Below are 22,326 nucleotides of genomic sequence, written 5' to 3' on the forward strand. Positions count from 1 at the left end.
CAAATCCCGGTAACCTGGTTCCTCTTCCAGAACAACTGTGATCAATCGCTCCACAAGACCACTCGAGCCCTTGCCCTACAGCATCTGATAAAAACTGCTTGCTCAAGCCTCAAATTGGGTCAGCCTACATATCGTACGCTCATGTCAGCTAGATCTGAAGCGTGTTTCTGATGTCCACGGCAGCATTTGCTGATAAAGACGGCAAAGGCCGCCCTGAAGGACGATCAAGGACTTATTGGATACTCTGAGCTTCCTCCCGACTCTGATTCAGTCACCTACCTATCGAGGACCCGAGGTCTTTCCCTCACATACCCTTGGTTATTACGACAGCTACAGCTCTACAACTTGGGATATGCAATCCTGCTGTCTACTACCCTGAAAGCCCTCTCGATGTGCATTGCCACTGTCACCTTGCGACCTTGTCCAGATAATTCTCAGTGGCACCTGGAAAGTAAAGTTTCTGACCACGTCTTGTATCGTTGTCCGAAGCAAAAGGACAGCCTTGAAATTCAGCACCAACAAGTGCCTAACGACCAGTAAAGCTGTATCAGAGGGTCAAATTGGAGACTAAGTATTTCTTCAACTCAAATCGAAGGTTGCCTTGTGGTTTTGCGGACCTGATCGCTCGATCAAGATCGTTCAGCTTTGCGAGATCCACCCAGACCATACTGCCGGTATCTGCTGGTATCAGTTCACGATTCTGATTGTACCATGTTCTCACAATCAAGGCACTCACTCTACTAGCTCTGTTGTTGACTTTTCCGACCTGGTCAACGAAGTCCTCATGAGGATTTGATCTACAATACTAGGAGTGAGCCCTAATCGCACATTCCCTTCAGCCATAACTGCAGCAACGCACCTTCTTCCCACCTAGTTCTTTGCCCAAAACCAAGGATTTTAAGCTCCTCGATCCCATCTTTGTCGTGCCAACATTCCATCAGAAACCATTTTTCATTCATCCATCCTCACAATTTTAACATTCATTTCCTCTCCTCCAACCGCTTTCTTCATCTATCAACGCTGGTGGTCCTTTCTAAGTTGGAGAATCCAGCGTCAATCAACAGATCAACGCTGTGTCAAGTATTTCAACAGACCGTTTCCCAGCGGTCTCTAGCTCACAGAACTCATGCCTGTTCCACCCAGCAGAAAGACGCCTCCATCATTTACTGAGAAGAGCAGAGACTCTCAAAGACCAGCTCCTGCTAGCAAAGACATGAGCAGGGAAAGGATACAGGAGAAAACAGACCAGACAAGAGCGGGACCATGGACAGCGCCACCACTGAAGTTGCTCGAATTCAACGCTTTGAGGGCCCATCACGACAGGTCGGTAGCATGCGACATTTAGACAGGATGCAGCATTTGCCTTCATTCCCTACATCAGAACTGACAAGATTGAATCATCATAGTCCTCTTTACTACCTAGAAATCGCGCAGTCCCCTGACGATGGTCGAGTCAACGTTGGAAAGTCAAAAGGTAATCACCATCAGACAAGTTCCTTTTCTAACTTTGCTCACACCGTTACAGGTAAACCATTGGCCTGTAGCCTACACCCGGAGCCGATTATCCGACTCAAGGGTGGAGGTGCGGATCCCAACCTCTATCACCAGTCGAACCCGCATTTTTTCTGCATTGTTGAACTCGTTGCCAACGATGAAGTGAGCTCTCCGATTGATGGTGGTTTGGGAGGGGTTCTAGTCTCATCTCTGCACAAACTGAAGGCAGAGAAAAACCAAGGTCAGTGGCGAGATGCCGTCACTTTCGCCCACGGACTGATTCTCTGTAACAGAATGCGGTTACTTCATCTTTGGAGATCTGTGCCCAAAATATCTGGGAATTTACCGCCTCAAATTCGTTCTCTTTGAACTTCGTTATGACGGTGACCTAGGCCAATATGCAAAACTCCTGACATCTACCACCAGCGGATCATTCCCCATCAGGGAAGCTAAAGGCATGGGAATCTCAAAAGCATCCACTGAATTGACACGGTCAGTTGCTGAATGCGGTGTGAAGATTAGAATCCGCAAAGAACCAACGTCTGCCTGTCTCGTCCGTCCGATTGGTCAAGGCTAACTGAAGTGCAGGAACAAGCGCAAACAGTCCCAAACAAGCTGGGGATCTGTGCAGCGTCCGGAGAGAGCATCAGGCCCACTTGCTTTCAGTCAACCACAAGGTGTCAATCCAGCCGAGACTGGGCCTGGCATGCCACCAAATCGACGCGGGGAGAGCATCATGCACCGCCTAACTTATTCAAGAAACCACACAAGCCATCTCGACAATCAAGAGTTCGAAGACTCGAGACAACGCATTTCCGGCCAGGCAGGCATAGCACCTTGGGGTGTTCAGGCGGCTCCTGTGGACAATCACCAGGGCTTCCAAGCCTCCCAGGCCTTGTTTTCTTTCGGACGTCCGGACCTCCACGGTATGAATACTCACATGAATAACAATCATATGAGCAGTATGGTGTCTGGTTCCAGCAATACTAGCCACGGTATGATGTCTGGTTTCAACAGTCATACGAACAGCTCGTCGTCTCCACCGAATGAACCCATGAGCAACATGATGTCCCCAAGCAATGCTCACATGAAGAACGCTTTGTCTCCTGGTAATTGTCATAGCAACCACATGGTATCTGGCCTGGACAGTCACATGGGAATTATGATGAGCGGACATGGTGGTAATGCTGGTAACTTCGCACCTCTTAGCCAGCTATCCAGCTTGTCGAGTGGCTCAGGTCTCTATGATGACATGCCTACCACCAGCATGCCATACACCAACAGCATGCCATACACCATAACCATGCCATACAACGCCACTCACAGTAACAGCATGCCGCCACTCTACAGTCAACAACACACGAACAGTGTATCGCATGCTCCCAGCGTACCACCACTATACAATCAGCAATACTCAAATACGGCATCATCCCAAGGCATGCACACATTGCCCCTCCCCAATCCTGGACCTATTTGGCATCAAAACAGTTGCCATGGTTCCAGCGGCATGGTGTTCAACAATTGATTTTGTAAACCAAGCTTGGTTTGAGCTAAAATCTTGACTCTTGGCACATCTTTGATCGACGAAGTGTTGTGATGTTGTCAATAAGCTTTCCCGTTTCTGTCGATGAATCCAGAGCTCAGCAGAGTACAACACACGCCGTGTTCTCCTGGTTCTCACGCTCGCTCTAACAAGTATGAGTTGCTCGGCTTTTAAGGTGATGATCTGAGCTAAAATCGACCACGCGTGTGCTCTCATGGCTTGATATGTCAAACCTGTCTATGCCCACGTTCCTGTGCGACGAGCTGGCAGGAATACGGGCGCTCCCACGTCAACAAGCTCTTACCACTCAAATTGACATGTGAGCCCTTGCTTGAGTTATGCACTCTGTTAAAATTCATCGGACTCGAACCTCAGGCTTCTTTCAACAGTATTCAGGTGCAACAAGAAGACATGGGGCCTCTTTGGGGTTTGGGGTCGTTGGATGAAGTAAAGAGAGTGATATTACGTTAGTATTGCGTGGCTTCTGGAAATTCAAACAAAGCTTCTATGGGAATGGCAGGGATAATCCAATGAAAAGAATCCGTACTGGTTAGACTGCCAAAAAAATAAAAAAATAAAAAAATAGATAAAAACTCGACGAGGGTCGTTGGCTCGTAGATTCCAGACTTAGCGGTTTGCTGGATTTGTGAGTCGTGAAGCAACCCCTTCGTGGTTCCTCTCTCTGGGCATCGGGATGTTTCGATACATTTTGCAATTCCACTCAGTTGAGGTGACGAGCGGGTGACCAACCCAAACCCGGCCGGGCATAGTTATGATAACGATGATGCGGCCGCTGCCAGGGATCTATCATCTTGCTTTGCACGAACAGGCCTAAGTAGCAGCAGGAGAATGCAGTGCTGAGGACCAAATCTGCGTGCTGCGTTGGCGCTTATCTAGAGCGAGGCTGAACGACATCTCATCGCTCAATTGCCGCCACCCTTCGCCAAGGTCACTGTTAGAGAGGTGGGCGAAGAGGAAGCACTGCTTGCTGCGAGTCAGTAGCTGGCCGGGAGTGTTTGTTCGGGCTTTTGTGCCCGCGCCTCAAGAGCAAGGGAAAGAAACCGGTGGGCCTATGGTATGTATATGGCCACGGGTGCAAGGGAGAGAGAGAGCATCCCGGCGGAGCAAGCGACGGCCGGGACAAGATGTGCATTGGACGGAAGGCCCATCGGTATCCCGCTTACTCTCTTGTTTGGAGGTTCCTGCTACCCGTGTCGCAGACTCCGGAGGCGTTGTGCGAGCTCCACACTAGAGGGGTTCGGGGCCAGTGTAGGAAGTCTGCTCATGATACTGATGGACGTGTAAGGCGCGGATGTGGGGCACGTGAAGGGAATGGACTGACCCTGGGTATCTCACACGTAAGTGAATGATTCAAGGACAACAGAAAGGAAAGATGGCGCCTGACCAGAGAGGAGAAAGCATATGTCACATTGCAGATAGGTTATGGATAGGGCGAGGACATCAGTGGGGTAGGAATGAATGGATGAAAGGATGAAGACAATGATCCTCATTCACCAGACTGTTCAATCGTCTTGACTGTTTCTTTTCCTTACTTGCGGATGCACGCGAAGACATCTTCAACAACAGGGATCCGCCTCGACTCCTTGCTATCAGTGTATCCCTGATGTCGGCTGTGTCCCTGCTCGCATTCGCTAGCAAGCTCGTACTGGTTGGCGTTCTCGCCACACTGTGAAGGGAATACTCATCGACGGTTGCACCGCCCCGTGTTCCGCACGGGAAGTCTACCTCAAATCTTTCAACGAGGTGGGTAACTGCCGTCTACCGCGTGACTCGAGCGTGCCGGTTGATTTTGCTGTTGAGACTGGATGTGCCTGCTTTCATCCACTGGGGTCCTTCCAGTGGTTCATAGTATTTGGAGAATTGCAAGGAATGAAGAATGGAATGATTGATCTTGAGAGCAACACCACCTCAGGACGAGCAGGCCTTCCCTTTATATAGACAAGCAGACGACCGCATATGTTTGCCGTTTTGAGCACCCGTCCTCGACCACCAGCCGTGGACATGTCTTGAACATCATAGATAGCAAAAGAACTGAAATCCGTACGATTTTCACAACAGATGAGGATGCTAACTTTTCCTGCTGTGGTGTCAAGCGGAGTAAGGAAGGTGGTACAGTCTGGTTATTGAACCTGAGAGGTCACCCTATGAAGATCATTTTTGTCCTGCTCAATAAACTTCGCGGCGGCTGAAGTTTACAATTTTGACCCAAACTGTCAGCCCCATTTAGGTTTATTCTATGGAGAGGGGTCCATATCTGCTGGCCCACCACTGGAATGCAATGGAGATTGCATCACCTCTTTGAACTCCAGTCTCGCGTGATCTCCGATCGGACCAAAGGATGTGAGCAATTTCTGAGTCACGACGAATAATTCGAGCTAGTGTCTTGAGATAGATGAAGTTGAGCGTCCATGCGTACTCCTTCCCAAAAGAACAATGTGTTCACTTAGGTAGCCATTGAACATCTTTTAGTCCTCTTCAGAACTTGATCATTGGGCAGATAGGAAAGCCATCACTCATCCTGTACTCGTGATTTGGTAATCATGCCAAAACAGGATGACTAGCCACAATAAATACGTGGTTATTGTCCAAAGGGTCCTTTGAGTTTCCGCCCTAGCCGCTGCTAACGTGGTTCATATAAGCTTTATGATCATCGCGAGAGTGAGAATTAGGTCAGTCAGGGCAGTGGGCTTGTCTTCCAAAAGCCAATCATGGTGATATGTTGTCGTACTGGACAAAGTCGAGATCAAATGCGGTCAAGGCTCCGAGCTTGAATGCCGCTGCTAGTGGCAAGGGGTCCTGGTGCTTTTAGCAACCCAAGATCGGTCGATCGCATTGTTAAGAAATGCCGGATAGCTGGTATACAGAAGGCATTGCGGACCAGGGAGCGCGAGGTTGAAATCCAAAACAGTCGAAAGCGCCTCAGCGATGCATCATGTATCTCTGTAGTATCACTGGGAATGCCACGCACCAGCCTCGTCATCAAAGTTGATCGACGCGTCGAAGGCCCGTCCGATGGTGTGGCTAGACCCAACTGGCAGCAAATTCGATCGTCGTGTCCTTCAATATCTGCAAAATTATCCGAGGTTTCAGCTTCAATTAGTGTTCCAACAACGTTTTGGCTTTTTGCGTCACCCCAGACATGGGGACTAGCTCATGACCAAGTGACTGACATCTCCCCACAGGACTGTGGCAATGTGCTTGCCAGAACTGCTGGTAAATCCACAAACCAAGTATATGGCGTACTCGTACACAGATTTTGGGCGGCGTTGGTTGAGCCAGCCAAGGTCTTTTCAACTCATAGGCTGACCAAAATTTCTCCTGCGAGTTGGTTACATCATGTGCAACGAAACAGTCATTCGGAAGGCAGGGTTGCTCCAGCAGGTGTTAACAGGCCACAGAGTTTTCCATGGTAAAACCCTTATTGCAAGATGCTGCGGTCATCTTTCCACTTGATGGCGGAAGAGGTGTTCGTGGTCCAGCAGCGATGTGAGAAGAATCGAAGCTGCCTAGATTGCCAGGTAGTTCTGCACTCGCTAATTTTATGCTCCAAATTCAAATTCAAATGGATTGAAGCATCTATGAGCCTACCAATTTGCCTTTGAGCGAGAGGAGTTGATCAGCAGTCGCCTTTGGTTGGGTAGGAAGGAAGGAGCAAAGCCGTATTTTCGACCAGAAAGGGAAGCTGCGCGCGCCTTTCAAGTCGCGCAAGAAAAGAGTGATAGGCCGCGACTCGCGCGTTTTCCGCTCACGCAGGCGGTGCTCATAAGCCATTTGATGCAACATACTCGCAAAAATGGAGGTCGGAACAACAAGCGTGGCCCATTCGGTGGAGTGTACGGAGTAGGAAGGACATAGGAAAGGAGAGAGCCACTAGATCCGTCTTAGCCTTATTGTAGTTAGCCCAAGGCTGGCGCCTCCCAATCCTCCCAGACTAATTTAGCCCGGAATCACGGAATCACGTGACTGGGCTCACGTGCTCAGCTAATCGTTGGAATTCATCTTCCTGCGCTTTTCTTACTCCCTTCGCTCCCGTCGCTGACACTCACAAGACCCATAAATACATGCGATACCTTAGCTACGAGTACATATATCTCTAACTGAGAGGCCAGCGAATGCTTACGAGGACTGGGAATACTCCGGTGCCCTCGACAGAACTTAGGGAATTAGTAATCCTAGACGGCATACTGACTATTCATTTGAGGAAAGAGTGATTCATCAATTCGAGGGAAGAAGCAATCTTCCGTTTCATTTTGATTCTGATCTAAGCTTTTCCATTGCACGCCAAGCACCTGCCAGTCAGCTTTCACGTCTCCCATCCCAGTCCAGTCCAGTCCAGTCCAGTCTAGTCTAGTCCGAAAGAGTTGCATTCCTAGCCTCGTTTGATACTCATACAAATAGACTTCACAACTTCCCTCAAGCGCGCGCGCGCGCGCGTGTGTGTGTGTGTGTGTGTGTGTGTGTGTGTGTGTGTGTGTGTGTGTGCCGGGTTCCACGCTCGCGTTCAACCCGCAAAAGGCATTCATTCTGTCAAAGTAGAGTCACCGCCACGAGTAGACCAAGCTGTAGTAATTCCAAGCTCCCGGAACGCCATTACTTCGCATCGCATCGCATCGCAAACCTCGTCATCGCGCCGTGGCCATCACTCCGCGGTAATAGTCGACACCCAACGCAGTCGCATGGCTGAGCCGCGCATCTGCAGTTAGAGGAAGATCGAGGATTGATTTCTGCAAATTCCACAAGGGGTGGCTTGTTAGCTTTCAACAACCACAATCCATCCGGAACACACAGCGGGGAACAGGGGGGTCATGGTTTTCTATCTCTTTCAAGATCGAATGAAACGTACCTTCTCCAAAAGCGATCTCTGGCCGCCTTCAGACTCGTGATTGAGAATCGCCGCAACGGCTCTGCCCATCTCCCTCAAGGCAACTCGTTCCTCGAGTTTTTCTTTATCCTTCCCGAGCGGACCAAGATTGGTCTCGTTGGCGTTCATGATGGTCAGTGCTTTTCGCAGGTGGTGGAGCAGGGCATCCCTCTCCGCTTTGACAGCTTGATTTGAGTGTGCCTTCTTTGACTCCTCGAGACCCATCAGGACCACAAAAGCTTCATAGACGCCGCCGCCTTCGCTCCACGCAATCGCGCCGATATGTTCTTCAGGGCTGTTGCCGAACTGCTTGAGGATGGAGGACAGGACGGTCCAGTTTTCGTCGATGACGAGCCGTGGAGCCACGCGCAGGAGCAGGGTCTGGTGGGCAGCAGGGAAATCTTTCGCTAGGATCTGGTAGGACAGCTCGGCTACGGAGTCGTTTGCGGAGCGGGCGTGGAGGGCCTTAGCCGCGTACAGCCACGTGCTCGGGATACTCAGACGTTGCTCGAGAACGCCCAAGAGGTTCTGTTGTGATTGGGCTCCCGCACCATACTTTGGTGGATCAGATAGGACTGCGCCATGAGCGTTGAGAAGGTCCTTGATATATTGCGTCCGGACACCTGGATCGGAGATGTGCAAGAGGGCACAGGCGGCTCCCACAACATCACCACGTGCGCTACACTCAAACGCAAGCGAAACAGCGAGCTCCTCGGCCTTGTTGTCATCAACATTGACACTGGGAACCGTAGACACAATAGCGTGGTACAGGCGGAAAACAACCTGAGAGTTCCAGCGGGCAGCGAGTGTCGAAAGCGCCTGTGGGAAGGTCGGCTTCTCTAGCCCGCCGACATGGCCCTTCGTTTGTGTCGCGAAAAGTTTGAGCAAAACCCACAATGGATCTTCATTTCCTCTCTCATCCAACGGTGAAGCACTCTCTTCCTGACTGGTGACCTTATCTTGAAACTCCTTGACCGTATCCTGAATCCCGTGACCCTTCTGTCGTCCGTACCACAGTGACAGCGCAAAGGCCTGGATCCAATCGAGATCGAATTTTTCCGAGATCGAGAAAGTTGAAGCGCGATTCTCAACCGGAACATCTTGCTTGCCTTCGCAGACGCCCGTGTTGCCCGCGATGATCTCATACAAAGCTCGAATCTCCTCGCTCATTTCGGAAATGACGCCTTGGTCGCGCCACGCGGCGAGTTGGTCGCCGATATCCCGTTGGACCGTGTTATCGACAGAGTCAATCTGAGACACCAACAGTGTGAGATGGAAATCCTTCTCGTTCATCAACGCATCACACGCCGCTCTGATATTATTGGCCGTGAGATACAATATCGCGGTGGTCGGGGCATTTGACTTCTCGGACGCTCGTATACGGTCTCCATGGCGCCGCCAGATCAAGGTCGAGAGATATTTAGTGAGTCGATCCTTGCGGATGTTGCCGACGTACTCTTGCTGCTGCTGACGGCTGAGACCAAGGGAAAATTCGTCTTCGTAGTCATCAAACAAGACGTGCGCGAGCTCGTAGATGTCGAGCTCGGTCTGGTTCGTGTGATGCTGCGTGAATCGGTTCTTCGTCTGCGAGAAAGGAACGGCCTGGTGCTCGACAAAGGGGATGCCGTCGCGCTCGATGACTAGAGCATCGGCCAGGAGAGATTCGACGTTCATGGGAGTGGTCGATGTGGTCTGTGCATACGCGTGCAAGTCAGAAAAGAACCCGTGTCAAACTGTGTCGAGACAGACGAATCAATAAGGAATAGATGGGAGTAGGCAGTGGTGCAAAATTCAAGAGCAAGTAACAACTGACATGGTCCAGACTGCCTCGCAGTGAAGTCAATGCCACCACATTCCTCCCGCGGCTGTCCGTCACCAGACCTTCCGTATTCCACCCGACTTCGGAGTGATCACCTTCACCGTTCGACTTGTAAATCAAACCATTTGTGGGCGTGAAGTGAGGCTTGAAAGAGGCATGCCATGACTTATCGTGCGCGGCCATTTCGGAATCGTCATCAACGGTCTTCGCGCGCTTCGCATAAGGGAACTAGATGGAGAAGAAATAAAATTGTTTAGCAAATGTGTTTCATTCCAATAGGACTACCTACAGACTATGTGTGTTGTGTTGTGTAAAAAAGGGGGGGGGAATAGAAAACCCATGATGAACTTTTTCTTGAACCGCGGGGCTCGTGACAATCTGTCGAACGTGTCTGGCCAGTACCATATCATCTCACCGTCGTCAAATCCTATTCATCCAACACATACCGCGCGGGGTTCAAGCATTATAGGTTTCCTGTTTGGGCGTGGGAACAATGATCGTGGTGGGGGAAGAGAGTGCAATGGGAAACTTCAGGGAGAGAGAAAGGAGTAATCAAACCTCGAAGTCCGGCCCAGCCTGTCCCTTTCCGCCCCTGGTCATTCTCTCCTCGTGTCTGGTGAACAGGGAATTCATGATGTCGATACTGGTGTTCAGTTGACCCTTGCCGATGACGCCTCGTGGCTTGATGGGCTCGAAGGTACGGTCGAGTAAGACTTTGCTCTGGACGTCGCGCAGCGCTTCGCGGTTTTGCTTTCGAGGACTGATGGTGCGTTGCAGCTGCTCGGCCCAGTCTCCGTCGAGGGTGATCAAAGGCTTGCCGGGGGTGCCTATACGGCTCGCCTTCAGGATCGGCTTGTTGGGACTCTCCATGACTGCGGGAGCAGGGAAGGTGCCCGCCATGCTGACTTCGTTGTCGCTGTTTTCGTCCTCGTATTCTTCTTCCAGGTCAGACCCTGGGCCATCCTCCAGCTCCTGAGGCGTGGGCGCCCTCGCCTCAAAATCATCAATCAGGGAACGCTTGCCGAAGCCGCCAGGGACGGTCTTTTGTTTGAAAGCGAAAGTGTCATCTTCGTCCTCGTCGTCGTAATCATCATTTTCCCCACTGTCAACATCCATACCTGGGGCATTCTCTACCGGCGAGCCGTCGAGGGAGTCTGGTGGAAGGGAGATTTGGCTCCGGGTGAGATCATCGTCGTCGTCGTAGTCTAAGCCATATCTGGTGTAGTGAGGGACCTTGAACGCCCACACACCGGTGGCGACGTCATAGGACTGGAACTCTGTGCCTTGCATCTTCTTCAAGCGATTGATATGCTTGTCGAAGATGGGACCGCTCGTAGCGGATGAAGGCTGACCTCGGGCACGAGGCCAAGAGTTCTCGATATAAATCATCGACGGAACATTGAGGCCTTTCCCGACGGGTGGTTTGGTGCTTGGATCTGGATAGACGGTGACCGAGCGAAGACGAATCTCGACAATCTTCTCGTACAAATCATCCAGCGGCAGAGCTGTCAAATCAACGGCACCCAGGAAGGTCACGCGGCCACAACCTTTTCGACCAACCTCGAACCCGACGAATTCCTGAGCTTTGTCACGGGGCAACTTGCTGATCTGAGCACGTGTCGGCTTCATCCAGTAGTCGCCAGGCTGTGGATCAGGCTTCGCCTCGACGGCGGATTTCTTTGGACTGACATGATCAGAAGCACGGTCCTCGGGGACCACAGCCAGTTCATTGCCTCGGGCTTGTTGGGGATCTGGTGTCGCGGCTCCATTGACGGCTCGGCTTCGAGGTTCGGGCTCAGGCGTATCAGCGTCAATTTCAGTTCGGACCAGCGCGCCGCTGTCGCCGTTCAAAGTGCCGTTCTGACCACCAGTGATCTCCTTGTCGAAACTGACGCGCTTCCTCAATTTGGTTGGCTCTACAGGGGTTTCGCCATTGGTAGCATTCGAGTCGGGTTTGTTGTTGACGCTCTTCTCAGCCGGGCTTGGCGCAGGCAATGCAGGCAGCGACTGGCGGCTAAAGAGGTCGTTGCGAATACTTCGATCGATAGTCAAGCGACGCATATTACCTCCCGACCAACGAGTGTGCCCGGGGTTGTTGAAAGCATTGGGGCTCAAGACACCCTCGTTGTCACCTATGTTGAACTGGGACCTCAAATTGTTGACGGATGCGCTCTTGCCGAACGAGCGTCCAATACTGCCCCCAAAGCTAGTTCCGTTGAAGCTGCGGTTGCCGTACATACTGTTGCTCAAACTCCCACCGCCGGGCGTACTAGCCGCACTGTTGGGCGTTCCATAGGTCGAGTATGTGAATCCAAAGCCGGGTCGACGCGGAGGAGTCATGTAACGAGATTGGTTGAGTCGGAGGCTCGGTGGGGGTTTGGATTGACTCTCCTTCAATTTTTGGCTGGCGGTCAAGGGAGTAAAGATGGGTTTGGAATTGTCAGGTGTTGGCACCGGTAGACCCGTCCAGATCGATGTCTGTCCATAAGGATTGGGGTCATTCAGAGTCGAAACTCGGAAATCCGCTTGCTGTTGAGCATTCTGTTGATTATTCTGTGAGGCGCCGAGACCACCAAAACTCGATCCTCCAAACAACCCCCCGGACTGATTCGTGCTCGTGTTGCCGAACAGACCTGTCGAGGCAGGTTTGTTAGTCGAGTTGTTCATGCCAAAGGAAAACCCCGAATTGGCGTTGGTGTTGCTGGCGTTATTGAATAAACCACCAGACTGCTGTTGATTGGCATTGGCATTACCGAACAGTCCACCACCTGTATTGGCGGTGTTGGTGTTTCCGAACGAGCTCCCGAAGAGACCGCCAGGCTTCTGAGCATTATTGGCGTTGTTATTTCCACCAAACAAGCCACCAGTGGTGTTCGTGTTCGAACCAAATAAACCAGTGCCCGTGTTGGTGGTCTGTTGATTGTTGTTGCCACCGAACAGGCCACCACCAGTGTTTTGTGTGTTGGTGTTGCCGAACAAACCTCCTCCGGTCTGACTCTGGGTCGTCGAGTTCCCGAAGCCTCCCGTGGAGGTGCCGAAAAGCGGCTTCTGCTGCTGCTGCTGTTGTTGATTGTTGTTGCCGAACAATCCACCGCTCTGCTGCTGTGTGTTATTTCCGAAAAGACCACCACTGCTTTGGTTGGTCTGTTGGTTATTACCAAAGAGTCCACCACTCGTGCCGGTGCTGTTCGCATTGGCATTAGTATTCCCAAACGAGAATGCGGGTGTGGTAGTATTGGCTCCAAACGGGCTGGGCTTATTCTGGGTCTGCTGGTTGTTGCCAAAGAGACTATTGCCACCAGACGCAGATCCAAATCCTCCGGCATTGGGGGTATTGTTGGCAGTGCCGAACAGTCCACCCGTAGTTGTGCCACTAGACTGCGATCCAAACAGTCCACCAGTGGCTGGCTTGTTGCCGAACAGGCCTCCGCCACCGAATCCCGTCGTTGCGGTATTGCTGGCTCCGAACCCGGTGGATGCAGATGTAGCATTGTTGCCAAAGAGACCACCACCAGTGTTGCCGCTGCCGAAGCCACCAGTATTTGTGTTGGTTGAACCAAAGCCACCAAAGGTATTGCCACCAAAGCCGCCGGCCTGCCCTGTATTGTTGCCATACTGTCTTCCTGCGTTGTAATCGGCTAGACGAAGTTCTTCGAAAGAGTACTTCTGATAGGGTTGCTGGAACACAATGCTCTGGTACGCGCTGCTGGTGGAGCCTGTGCCGTCCTTCTCGATGTGCGGAGCGAATGGGATCGATGCCGTTCCTTCTGATGGCGGGACGGGTTGGTTGCTCAGAGCTGTACCAGAGCCAAAAGCGTTGGTGGCACCGAAGCCGCTGGTGGTTCCCGAACCACCTTGCCCGAAGAGAGGGGTCGCGGTTGTGGTATTGCCGAACGCAGGCTTATTGGCATTGCTTCCGAAGCTGAAGGACGATGTGGCATTATTGTTGTTACTCCCAAAGGCACTTGTGTTATTCCCCCCAAATCCACCTGTGGACGTGCCAAAGCCACCAGAGTTTGTGGAGTTGCCGAATAGGCCAGTACCAGAATTGGTGCTGGCACCGAAGGGGTTGGAGGCGGGTTTGTTGCCGAAGAGGGAGGTGGAATTGTTTGCGTTTCCGAAACCTGGTGTTTTTGCGTCTGTCAGTATTTCCATATCATCTTCTTCCGCGGTGGCACGCGTGGGGCGAGAATTAGATGTGCGCGATGTCATGCTTGTGGGTTGCAGGCACTTCCGCTCCATGAGGGGCCAGATATCCAACGACATGGTGGACGCGTGACGAGGAATGAGAAGGAAGCGCGAGAAAGAGCGTAGAACAGAGTCGCAGCCATAGTGTGTAGAAGGGAGAGAGGAGCGCGGAGATAGTAGAGCTGCCTGCGCAGTGCACTGCCTGTACAATGATGAAGTGGAAAACAGTGAAGTCGGTCACGTACCTCCTCCAGAACTGGAACCGAAAGTGCTTCCTCCAAATTGATTGTTGGTGCTGGTTCCGAAACCACTGCCTGTGTTTGTGTTGTTGGACCCAAACCCTAAGACGGACATTGAGAATCAGTCACAATGGAGACGAATCAACGAAAAATAGCCTGACTTACCGGTGTTGGTATTACTGTTACTCCCGAAGCCCCCGAAGGTGCTCTGCTGATTATTACTGTTTCCACCAAAGGAAAACCCCCCACTGCCAAACGACATATTGGCAGGAATGGAAGAGCGTCTCGCAATTTTCGCGAAGGTGAGATGTGTAAAAGAGATTCAAGAAAGGAGTGTGAGAATTAAAAAGGACCGAAGATATTATAGGTCGAGGTGAGTTTTTTGAGGTCTCCAGTGTGACGCGCCGGGGGACCAGAGACAGAAGAACCGGAATTGAAAACTTGAAGCGAGACCCTTACACACGACTTCCCAGCAGGCAACAGCTCTCAAAAGAGAGTGCCGTCAGATCTAGGGGGCGGGTATGCTTCGAGTAATCCGGGTTGACCTGATGGATTGATGGCGGCGTGAGCACAGAGACAACGCAACGCGCCCTCGAGAGATGGGGGAATTGTTAGGAGGGAGATCGTATGTCTGAGACTGCGGCGTGTTCTTTGGTGCTGCCCATTGTTGCAGGCTCAGCTTCCAGGGCTAGGCCTAAAGAGACACTAGCTTGCCAAGGCGCATAGTGATGACTCAGCCGCTTCGACGTTGTCTGCCACCCAGTCTCCTTCCTCTCCTGATGTTGGCCGTTGTATCACCCAACAGTGTCTCGCAGAATCGTCAACCCCACGGTCTAGTGCTCGATCGACCCTCAGGCTGCAATGACGAGATATACAAGGAGAATTCAGATTGGTCTACGAGGTACACAGCCCGCCTGGGTTGGAAACTTGGCCGTTTCATCGTCTTTTCAGGCAGACGACCGACTAGGCAGAAGCACGGTGATGTGAAATTCGCACCAGAATTACCGATAATTTCACTTGAAGTGTTCATATATGTTTCATTTTGCTATGAAGAAATTGTTGCATGTCCCCAAGCTTGCAACTACCCAAAGGCGTGAGGGAACAGAGGAATCCGGGTATATCCTTACAGGTGCCACACTCTAACAGTCTCACTCTCACGTGCAATCATTGTATTCGCTCTCTCACTCACTTCTTCTTCGACGACTTGACTGTTTCAATGATCTTATCCACGACGCTAGGATCGCTCAAAGTCGATGTATCTCCCAGGCTGTCTTCCTCACCGGATAAAATCTTTCTCAGGATTCTTCTCATGATCTTACCGGATCGAGTTTTGGGCAGATCCTCGACGATGAAGATGGCCTTGGGGGCGGCAAATGGACCGATGGACTTACGCACTTGCAGGATGAGATCTTTCCGCGTCCCCTCGCCGGGGTCGGTGCCGTCCTTTAGGGAGACGAAGGCGTTGACCGCCTGGCCGGTCAGTTCGTCGTTGATGCCCACCACGGCGGCTTCGGCCACGCCATCGTGCTCGATGAGCGCGGCTTCGATTTCTGCGGTCGACAGACGATGTCCAGAGACGTTGACAACATCATCCACACGTCCTCGGATCCAGTAGTAACCTTCGTGATCACGACCAGCACCATCGCCGGTGAACTGCCGTCATATTAGCCATCGTCCAATGCCACAACGTATGCATATGCACTTACGTAGTATCCTTTGTACACATTCAGATAGGTATCCATGTATCGCTTGTGCGCACCCCAGACTGTTCTCGCCATGCTTGGCCACGGTTGCTTGAATGCCAAGACACCCTCGACATCATTGCCCTGAATCTCCTCACCGGAGACCGGATCAATGATCGCAGGCTCAATTCCGAAGAAGGGCAGAGAAGCACTGCCGGGCTTCGTGGGTGTCACACCAGCCAGAGGTGTAATCACATGAGAACCTGTCTCGGTCTGCCAGTAGGTATCCACGATGTGAGCCTCCTCTTTACCAACCGATTCAAAATACCACTTCCAGACCTCCGCGGCAATGGGCTCACCCACCGACCCTAGAACTCGCAACTTGCTGAGCTTGTGGTGGATGTGTTCATCGCCGGCTCGCTTGAGGAGACGCAGCGCGGTCGGGGCGACGTAAAATTGAGTTACCGAATGCTTGTCGATGACGTCCCAGTATCGCGAGAAATTGGGGTATGCGGGGGTGCCTTCAAACACGACCGTCGCAACACCGAGGAGGAGAGGGGCATAAACGACGTAAGTGTGGCCGGTAATCCAGCCCACATCGCCGCCACAGAAGAAGACATCGTCGTCGTGGATGTCAAAGACATATTTGCCCGTCACCGCCGCACCCATTAAATAGCCACCGGTCGAATGCATCACGCCCTTGGGCTTGCCGGTCGAGCCCGATGTGTAGAGCAAGAACAGAGGATCCTCGGAGTTCACGGGTTCGGGTGCGATATAGTTGGGATACTTCTCGACCTCTTCATGCCACCACCAATCTCGGCCCTTGGTCCAGGGCACGTCGGCGCCGGTCCGCTTGTAGACCAAGCAGTGGGACACGTCGGGGCACTTCTTCAATGCCTCGTCGACAATCTTCTTGGTGCCGATGAGTTTGCCACCTCGCTTGCCCTCGTCGGTGGTGATGACGACCTTGGAATTGGCGTCAATGATGCGATCGGCCAAGGAGCCCGAGGAGAAACCGGCAAAGACCACAGAATGCACTGCACCAATGCGCGTGACTGCGAGGAAGGAAATGACGGCCTCGGGAATCATGGGTAGATACAGAGCAACAGTGTCGCCCTTCTTCACGCCCATCTGCTTCAGGACGTAGGCAACACGGGAGACCTCGCGGAGCAGCTCTCCGTAGGTGAGGGTGCGGCCCTCGTTGGGCTCGTCGGCTTCGTAGATGATGGCAGGCTTGTCTGGGTTTTTAAAGGCATGGCGGTCGACACAGTTGTACGAGGCGTTTAACCTCCCCTCGACGAACCAGGCATTGTCGCCGTTCTCCAAGGAGCCACTGTGGACGGTCTGGAAATCTTGCTGCCAGGTCAACAGCTCTCTGGCCATGCGGGCCCAAAACTGATCGGGCTTCTCGATCGACTCCTTGTACATAGACCAGTACTCGTCGAGGTCTTTGATGTGGGCCTTGCCGGGGCCCTTGGTGAAGAAAGCTTTGGGTACACTGGGAAGCGTGTCAGCGTTCTCTCTCGCTGTGAGAAGAGTTGAGGGGAACCCACTGGAAAGTGTCGACCTCGTGCGCCTCGTGCTGTCCTCACCGTTAGCACTTGACCCGGGGCTCCTACACTGTACAAAACACGACGGGCATTGCTTACCACGACGGGGCCTTTTGGAGGCTTGACGTCACCTTCAGACATGGTTTTGAGCTTACAGGCACGTGTTCAAGTCAATAGCTGGGTAAGCTAAAAAGGAACAAGGAGCATGAGAGGAACAGGTCGAGAGGGCGGTGACAGGAATGGGTGGGCAGTTGTGTTATTTGAAGGACACGCGAGTGGAGGCGAAAAGCAGGTAGGTCTCTGTGGATATTTGGGTAAGAATGGATTTCGTCACACACACTCGCAAGTAGTAAACACAGGCCAGAAGTCAGTCAGCTAGTCGGTTCGCGGCAGCAGAGGTCTGCAGGACCCCTGCCAGTCTCCCCCGGCCGAATGGAAAGTAGCTTCGTTGGGTTCGACGTGCCCTCCGTGGCCGTGAACCGCAAGGGAAATTCGGGTAAATAATCGTGGAGAGATGGAGGATAGGGTGGAGGGGCGTCGCCGGCCAGTTCGACGCCTCCAGCCAACAGGACTTCCGTCGATTCAACTCCGTCAGCCCCCGCACCGCCATGAGTCCCTGCGTTGATCACCCTCGATCAGCTACGAGCCTACGGCGGTTTGCTTGGGGCGTCCCTAACCAGACCCTGACGTACATGTTAGGAGACTGGAAATCGCCCGTTTGATAAATAATTGCCCTCGAATGCCATGAATGCCATGCATCCCCAAGAAATTTGAGTCACCAGTCACCAGTGAGGATGCAGAAAGGTCGCTCTTTGACATCATCTTAAATGGACTTCACCTCAGCTTCGCCAGCGATCTAGCGTCATGTCTTGCTTGGCCTATCCCGTCGACCATCGGTTGCATCATATGCGCCGTTGTGTCTACGGAGTACTCCTGGATGTGCGAGGTTTGGGGGGCGGCCAGGCTCGTCGACACCCTGGCATTCAAGGCACATGAAGCGTCTTGGGGCCTGACAGTTGCCACAGTGAGAAGTCTCCGCATCTCCGATCAGCGATTGCGGATGCCCCAGACATTCCTTAAGTAAGGATAATCATGTGCTTCACCGGCTTGTCGAGTGCTGGGGGATCTCATGTTCAATGCGCGCTCTGTCCACGGCAGTGGTGTGAGGGCTGGAGAGAATTTGTCAAGCGGGATGAAACAGCAGAGTCCGCTTTCAGATTCAGGCTGCGTGGTGTCTACTCTGTACTCTGTACTCGTACTCCGCAACCTAGGCACTCCGTACTAGTAGAACCATCGCCAAATCCGTAGAGCCGAAATGGACACTCATCACAAGGCCGAGGGTCCAGCCCAGCCTCTCCATAGGCTTATCACAGTATCTTCAGAGCTGTTGCGGCTCCCATGAGAAACACAAGTATCGCCCCGTCGCCGAGGATGTCTCTAATTACCTGTATCCACAACCCAAACCCGCTTCTACCCGAATGACCTTTGGACGCCACCTTGGTGGTCTGAAGGAGCAGTTCGCCAGTCGCGAACATGATGAACGGATTCTGGAAGGTTGCCGGAGCCGGCGGGTTTTCGCCAAACGCTAGTGTTGATTTACGAAGGCTCGACACCAGATAAAGGCCTACCATCACGGCGAAAATCACATGGACCATTTTCCAGAACCTCGTCGCTTGTATCTCGGCTTTGCTGGGCACCGCCTTTGGTCCTCCAAACAACTTGTCTGCTATAAATGGCGGGAGTCCAGTAGCCTTGGACAGATCTCCGGCAGATAGTCCGGCTCCCAGTCCCAAACCGCCCGCAGAAATGTTGGGATTGTTTGGGTCGCCTCCCATACCTCCCATCATGGCCTGCATCATCTTCATCAAGGGATCCTCTTCCTGTTGCGTCTGGTTTTCTGACCCGTCGGGTAGTGGTTGCCTCAGCATTGATCTTAGATATTCTTGCTGTAAACGTATCTGTTCGGGATCAGGAATCTCGTTCGACGGGAGCGGCGAAGGTGTGATCGTTCGAGGTGGGGTCGGGACAGGAGACTCTCTGCGCACTGTAGTCTAACATCAGTCTCGAAGCCATGGTGAAACAAACCAGCTGTGAGAAATTCCTCCACGCGCCATGCTCGATGATTGGTCAAGGCACTTCTGGATTGACTTCTCATCTGCGGTGGCTCAAGGTATACTCACTGCTCTCTGGAGTACGCCCGCTCAACCGCGTGATCTTGTCGAGACGTTCAGTGGCATTGCTGCTGACCTTGGCCTCTCGTTTCTGTCTTCGAATCCGCGCTTGACGCTGAGCTGGCGTTTCTTCTTCAGGCACTGAGATTTCGGGGTCGGGCGTATTGGTCATGTTGCTCGGGGCTGCACGCGATTTGCAGGCCGAGGACGGGACAGGAGAATGATAAACGAGGCGTCTGTCAGTCCAAAAGCAATCCGAAAATCTTTGGGATCTCCTGGAACGAGAAGGGCGTGCGTTTTCGTGAGGTTGGGTGAATGCGCGAGTTTGATGAATCTGGCCACAATTTATTCTCTTCGACTGTTCGGTGAGTGAAGCGCGGGCGCGAGCACCAGCAATGACGTAGCCTGAAGAACCCCTCGCTCCCTATCGCAGCACCACTGGTAGTAGTAGCTCATAGTAAAGTCTAGGGGCACCCCCTTCCAGACAGGTACACTGCTGATGATGTGCTTTCCACAATGTCCATTTTACATCACTATCTCTCGGTTGGAGTCTAGGTATATATTTCATGCATCATATCCCAGGTCCAGAGCAATTCAATTCGTGATCCTACGAGTACTTTATAAGCTGTTGCTTTTCGACTCTTCGCTCTCAACGACCATCCCTGATCTCTGATCCTAACACTGAGAACTTCCTATTCAAATCTACCCAAATATTTCTCTGTTCACTGCTCGAGCCAGACCATATGCCTTCCGTTCTAGTTGTTGGGGCAACTCGAGGCCTGGGATTGGCCTTGACCTCATATTATGCCACCAAGCTGTCGTACACCGTCTACGCAACATCTCGCTCCTCCAACACGCCATCTGACCCAAAAGCAGATAAAATATCCTGGATTCCAGACATTGACCTTTCAAAGCCCAGTGCCGGGTCTGATCTCGCGTCCGCGCTCAAGGGCAAAACCGTCGACACAGTGATCATCACCGCTGGCTACTTTGCGACGGAGGACTTCGGTGAGGCCAAATGGGAGGAGGAGGTCAAGATGTACACTCTCTCGGCTGTTGCCCCTATCTTCGTGGTACAAGAGCTTGTGAAGTCGTCCATCTTATCCAAGAGTAGTAAGGTGGTGCTTGTATCGTCCGAGTCGGGCTCAATCACCCTCAGGCACGAACAGGAAGGTGGAGGCAATTTTGGTCATCATGGCTCAAAAGCCGCATTGAACATGGTCGCCAAACAGCTGTCGTTTGATCTCAAGGACAAAGATATCGCGGTGGTCTCCATTCATCCAAGGTCATTATTTCCATGGTAACCCACTCGTCACAGGGCGGGCAATGCTGACTGGCACAGTTTCATGAGGACTGAAATGACCAAGGGGGTCGGTTTCGACCAATTCTGGGATGCGGGCGGTGCTCTCGAACCAGAAGATGCTGCCCGCATAACGGCCGATTGGGTGGAGAAGGAGTTTTCCATCGACAAGACTGGCACGTACTGGGCTCCTAGAGGCACTCGGGACATCGGCAACTGGGATGTGGTCGTCGGCAAAGGTAAGGCGAAGGAGGGTCCTGTCCAGCTGCCCTGGTAGTAGCTTCAGCGCACACAACAGTTCCAACGGCAGCAACCTCGGACCGAATTGTCATGGTCCCCCCTTGAAAAAGGCACAGATGATCAATCAACCTCCAAAGCCCCTTCTCTCAATTCCCAGTCATCACGTCGTTAAGCTTGAAATTGAAACAAGGCCCAAAGGTAGCTCATTGCAAACATATAGCATAAAAGGCCTCCTTTGAAACGCTGCCAGTTCCATCATAGTCAAACTCTTCAATCATTGCCTGGATTTCGTCATCTTCAAGGCCCGTTTCTCCGAGTTCGCGCGACACTCTCCGAATATCTTCAGCCTCGATATAGCCCCTTTGGTCAGGATCGAACAACAATAGGGCACGTTCCACCTCGTCGGTCGGGTCTCTCTCGAACACTCTTTGCGCCGCGACGCGTTGAAACGCGTTTTGCGGTATTAGAAGCTGGCTTGAATGATATATCTGTTGGCCTCTCCCTGGAGGACCTCTTTTAAACTGTGGCTTTGGCACACCGTGGGCCTGCATGATTTGAGCCACTTCCGGTTTAGGGACGGTAAATCCCAACGATCGCATTGCAACCCGAAGTTCGTGGTAGTCGAGATGACGGTCTCGATCGAGGTCAAACAAGGAGAACTGGTCACATGCGTGTCAGTCGTTGGTCAAAGAATAGAAGAAACCCACGAAGCGCATACTGCTTCATTAATCTCATCCCTCTGTTCCTCGCTCAATTCGCTCAGCGCATTGGGTTCTTTATCCATGTTGGGTCTGGGCCCGCCATGCTGTTGAGTTGTAGCCGACTGACCAAATTGGTATGGCTGGTCAGGACGTCGTCCGAGAGAAGATTGTGAATATGGCTGGGCAGCAGCGCTGCCAGCTTTCAAGGCAGTTCGGTCAGGTAGTTTACTCGAGGAGGAGTACACGTTCCGACCGGGAAAGGAAGGGTTCACTTGAGACATGGACGTGATATAGGGTATGGCGCAAATGCGCCGATGTCAGCGTAAGTGGTGTCGGCAATACATGTAGAGTGACAATGCTGTAAGGGTGAAGGAGCAGGGAAAGATGTTTTATCTTGGTCGCGTTCGAATTGGGGTTCAATTATTATTATTATTTGTTTATTGGGCAATGGGCAGTTGGGGAGGACGCGCCGCGGGTTGAGAATACGTAGGGGGAGGTCCGCGGCACGTGGTACATA

The 22,326-nt window shown here is 52.3% G+C and overlaps 7 protein-coding genes across 7 annotated transcripts; 2 read left to right on the plus strand and 5 right to left on the minus strand.

Moving 5' to 3' along the window:
• Positions 1 to 1,263: 1,263 nt before the first annotated feature.
• Positions 1,264 to 3,019, plus strand: A1O9_05469 (uncharacterized protein; the record flags this gene model as incomplete). Its single annotated transcript, XM_013404687.1, has 4 exons — positions 1,264 to 1,474; positions 1,526 to 1,735; positions 1,788 to 2,034; positions 2,083 to 3,019. The coding sequence occupies 4 exons, from the start codon at positions 1,264 to 1,266 to the stop codon at positions 3,017 to 3,019; spliced, it is 1,605 nt and encodes a 534-aa protein (XP_013260141.1).
• Positions 3,020 to 7,680: 4,661 nt separating this feature from the next.
• Positions 7,681 to 9,966, minus strand: A1O9_05470 (uncharacterized protein; the record flags this gene model as incomplete). Its single annotated transcript, XM_013404688.1, has 3 exons — positions 7,681 to 7,782; positions 7,902 to 9,611; positions 9,733 to 9,966. Coding segments are annotated over 3 exons (2,046 nt in total), but the record flags the coding sequence as incomplete, so codon positions are not given.
• A 324-nt stretch (positions 9,967 to 10,290) lies between these two features.
• On the minus strand, positions 10,291 to 14,004 carry A1O9_05471 (uncharacterized protein; the record flags this gene model as incomplete). The annotated part of the gene is made up of 1 exon (XM_013404689.1): positions 10,291 to 14,004. The coding sequence occupies one exon, from the start codon at positions 14,002 to 14,004 to the stop codon at positions 10,291 to 10,293; it is 3,714 nt and encodes a 1,237-aa protein (XP_013260143.1).
• A 1,346-nt stretch (positions 14,005 to 15,350) lies between these two features.
• Positions 15,351 to 17,538, minus strand: A1O9_05472 (acetyl-coenzyme A synthetase; the record flags this gene model as incomplete). Its single annotated transcript, XM_013404690.1, has 3 exons — positions 15,351 to 15,818; positions 15,872 to 17,345; positions 17,474 to 17,538. The coding sequence occupies 3 exons, from the start codon at positions 17,536 to 17,538 to the stop codon at positions 15,351 to 15,353; spliced, it is 2,007 nt and encodes a 668-aa protein (XP_013260144.1).
• Positions 17,539 to 18,764: 1,226 nt separating this feature from the next.
• A1O9_05473 (uncharacterized protein) lies at positions 18,765 to 19,740 on the minus strand (the record flags this gene model as incomplete). The annotated part of the gene is made up of 2 exons (XM_013404691.1): positions 18,765 to 19,441; positions 19,578 to 19,740. 2 exons carry the CDS (start codon positions 19,738 to 19,740, stop codon positions 18,765 to 18,767), a joined length of 840 nt encoding a protein of 279 aa, XP_013260145.1.
• A 571-nt stretch (positions 19,741 to 20,311) lies between these two features.
• Positions 20,312 to 21,145, plus strand: A1O9_05474 (3-oxoacyl-[acyl-carrier protein] reductase; the record flags this gene model as incomplete). The annotated part of the gene is made up of 2 exons (XM_013404692.1): positions 20,312 to 20,853; positions 20,911 to 21,145. 2 exons carry the CDS (start codon positions 20,312 to 20,314, stop codon positions 21,143 to 21,145), a joined length of 777 nt encoding a protein of 258 aa, XP_013260146.1.
• Positions 21,146 to 21,311: 166 nt separating this feature from the next.
• Positions 21,312 to 22,090, minus strand: A1O9_05475 (uncharacterized protein; the record flags this gene model as incomplete). Its single annotated transcript, XM_013404693.1, has 2 exons — positions 21,312 to 21,767; positions 21,827 to 22,090. 2 exons carry the CDS (start codon positions 22,088 to 22,090, stop codon positions 21,312 to 21,314), a joined length of 720 nt encoding a protein of 239 aa, XP_013260147.1.
• Positions 22,091 to 22,326: the final 236 nt, after the last annotated feature.

The sequence above is a fragment of the Exophiala aquamarina genome (genome assembly GCF_000709125.1).
Source record: "Exophiala aquamarina CBS 119918 chromosome Unknown aczIA-supercont1.4, whole genome shotgun sequence".
Lineage (NCBI taxonomy): Eukaryota > Fungi > Ascomycota > Eurotiomycetes > Chaetothyriales > Herpotrichiellaceae > Exophiala > Exophiala aquamarina.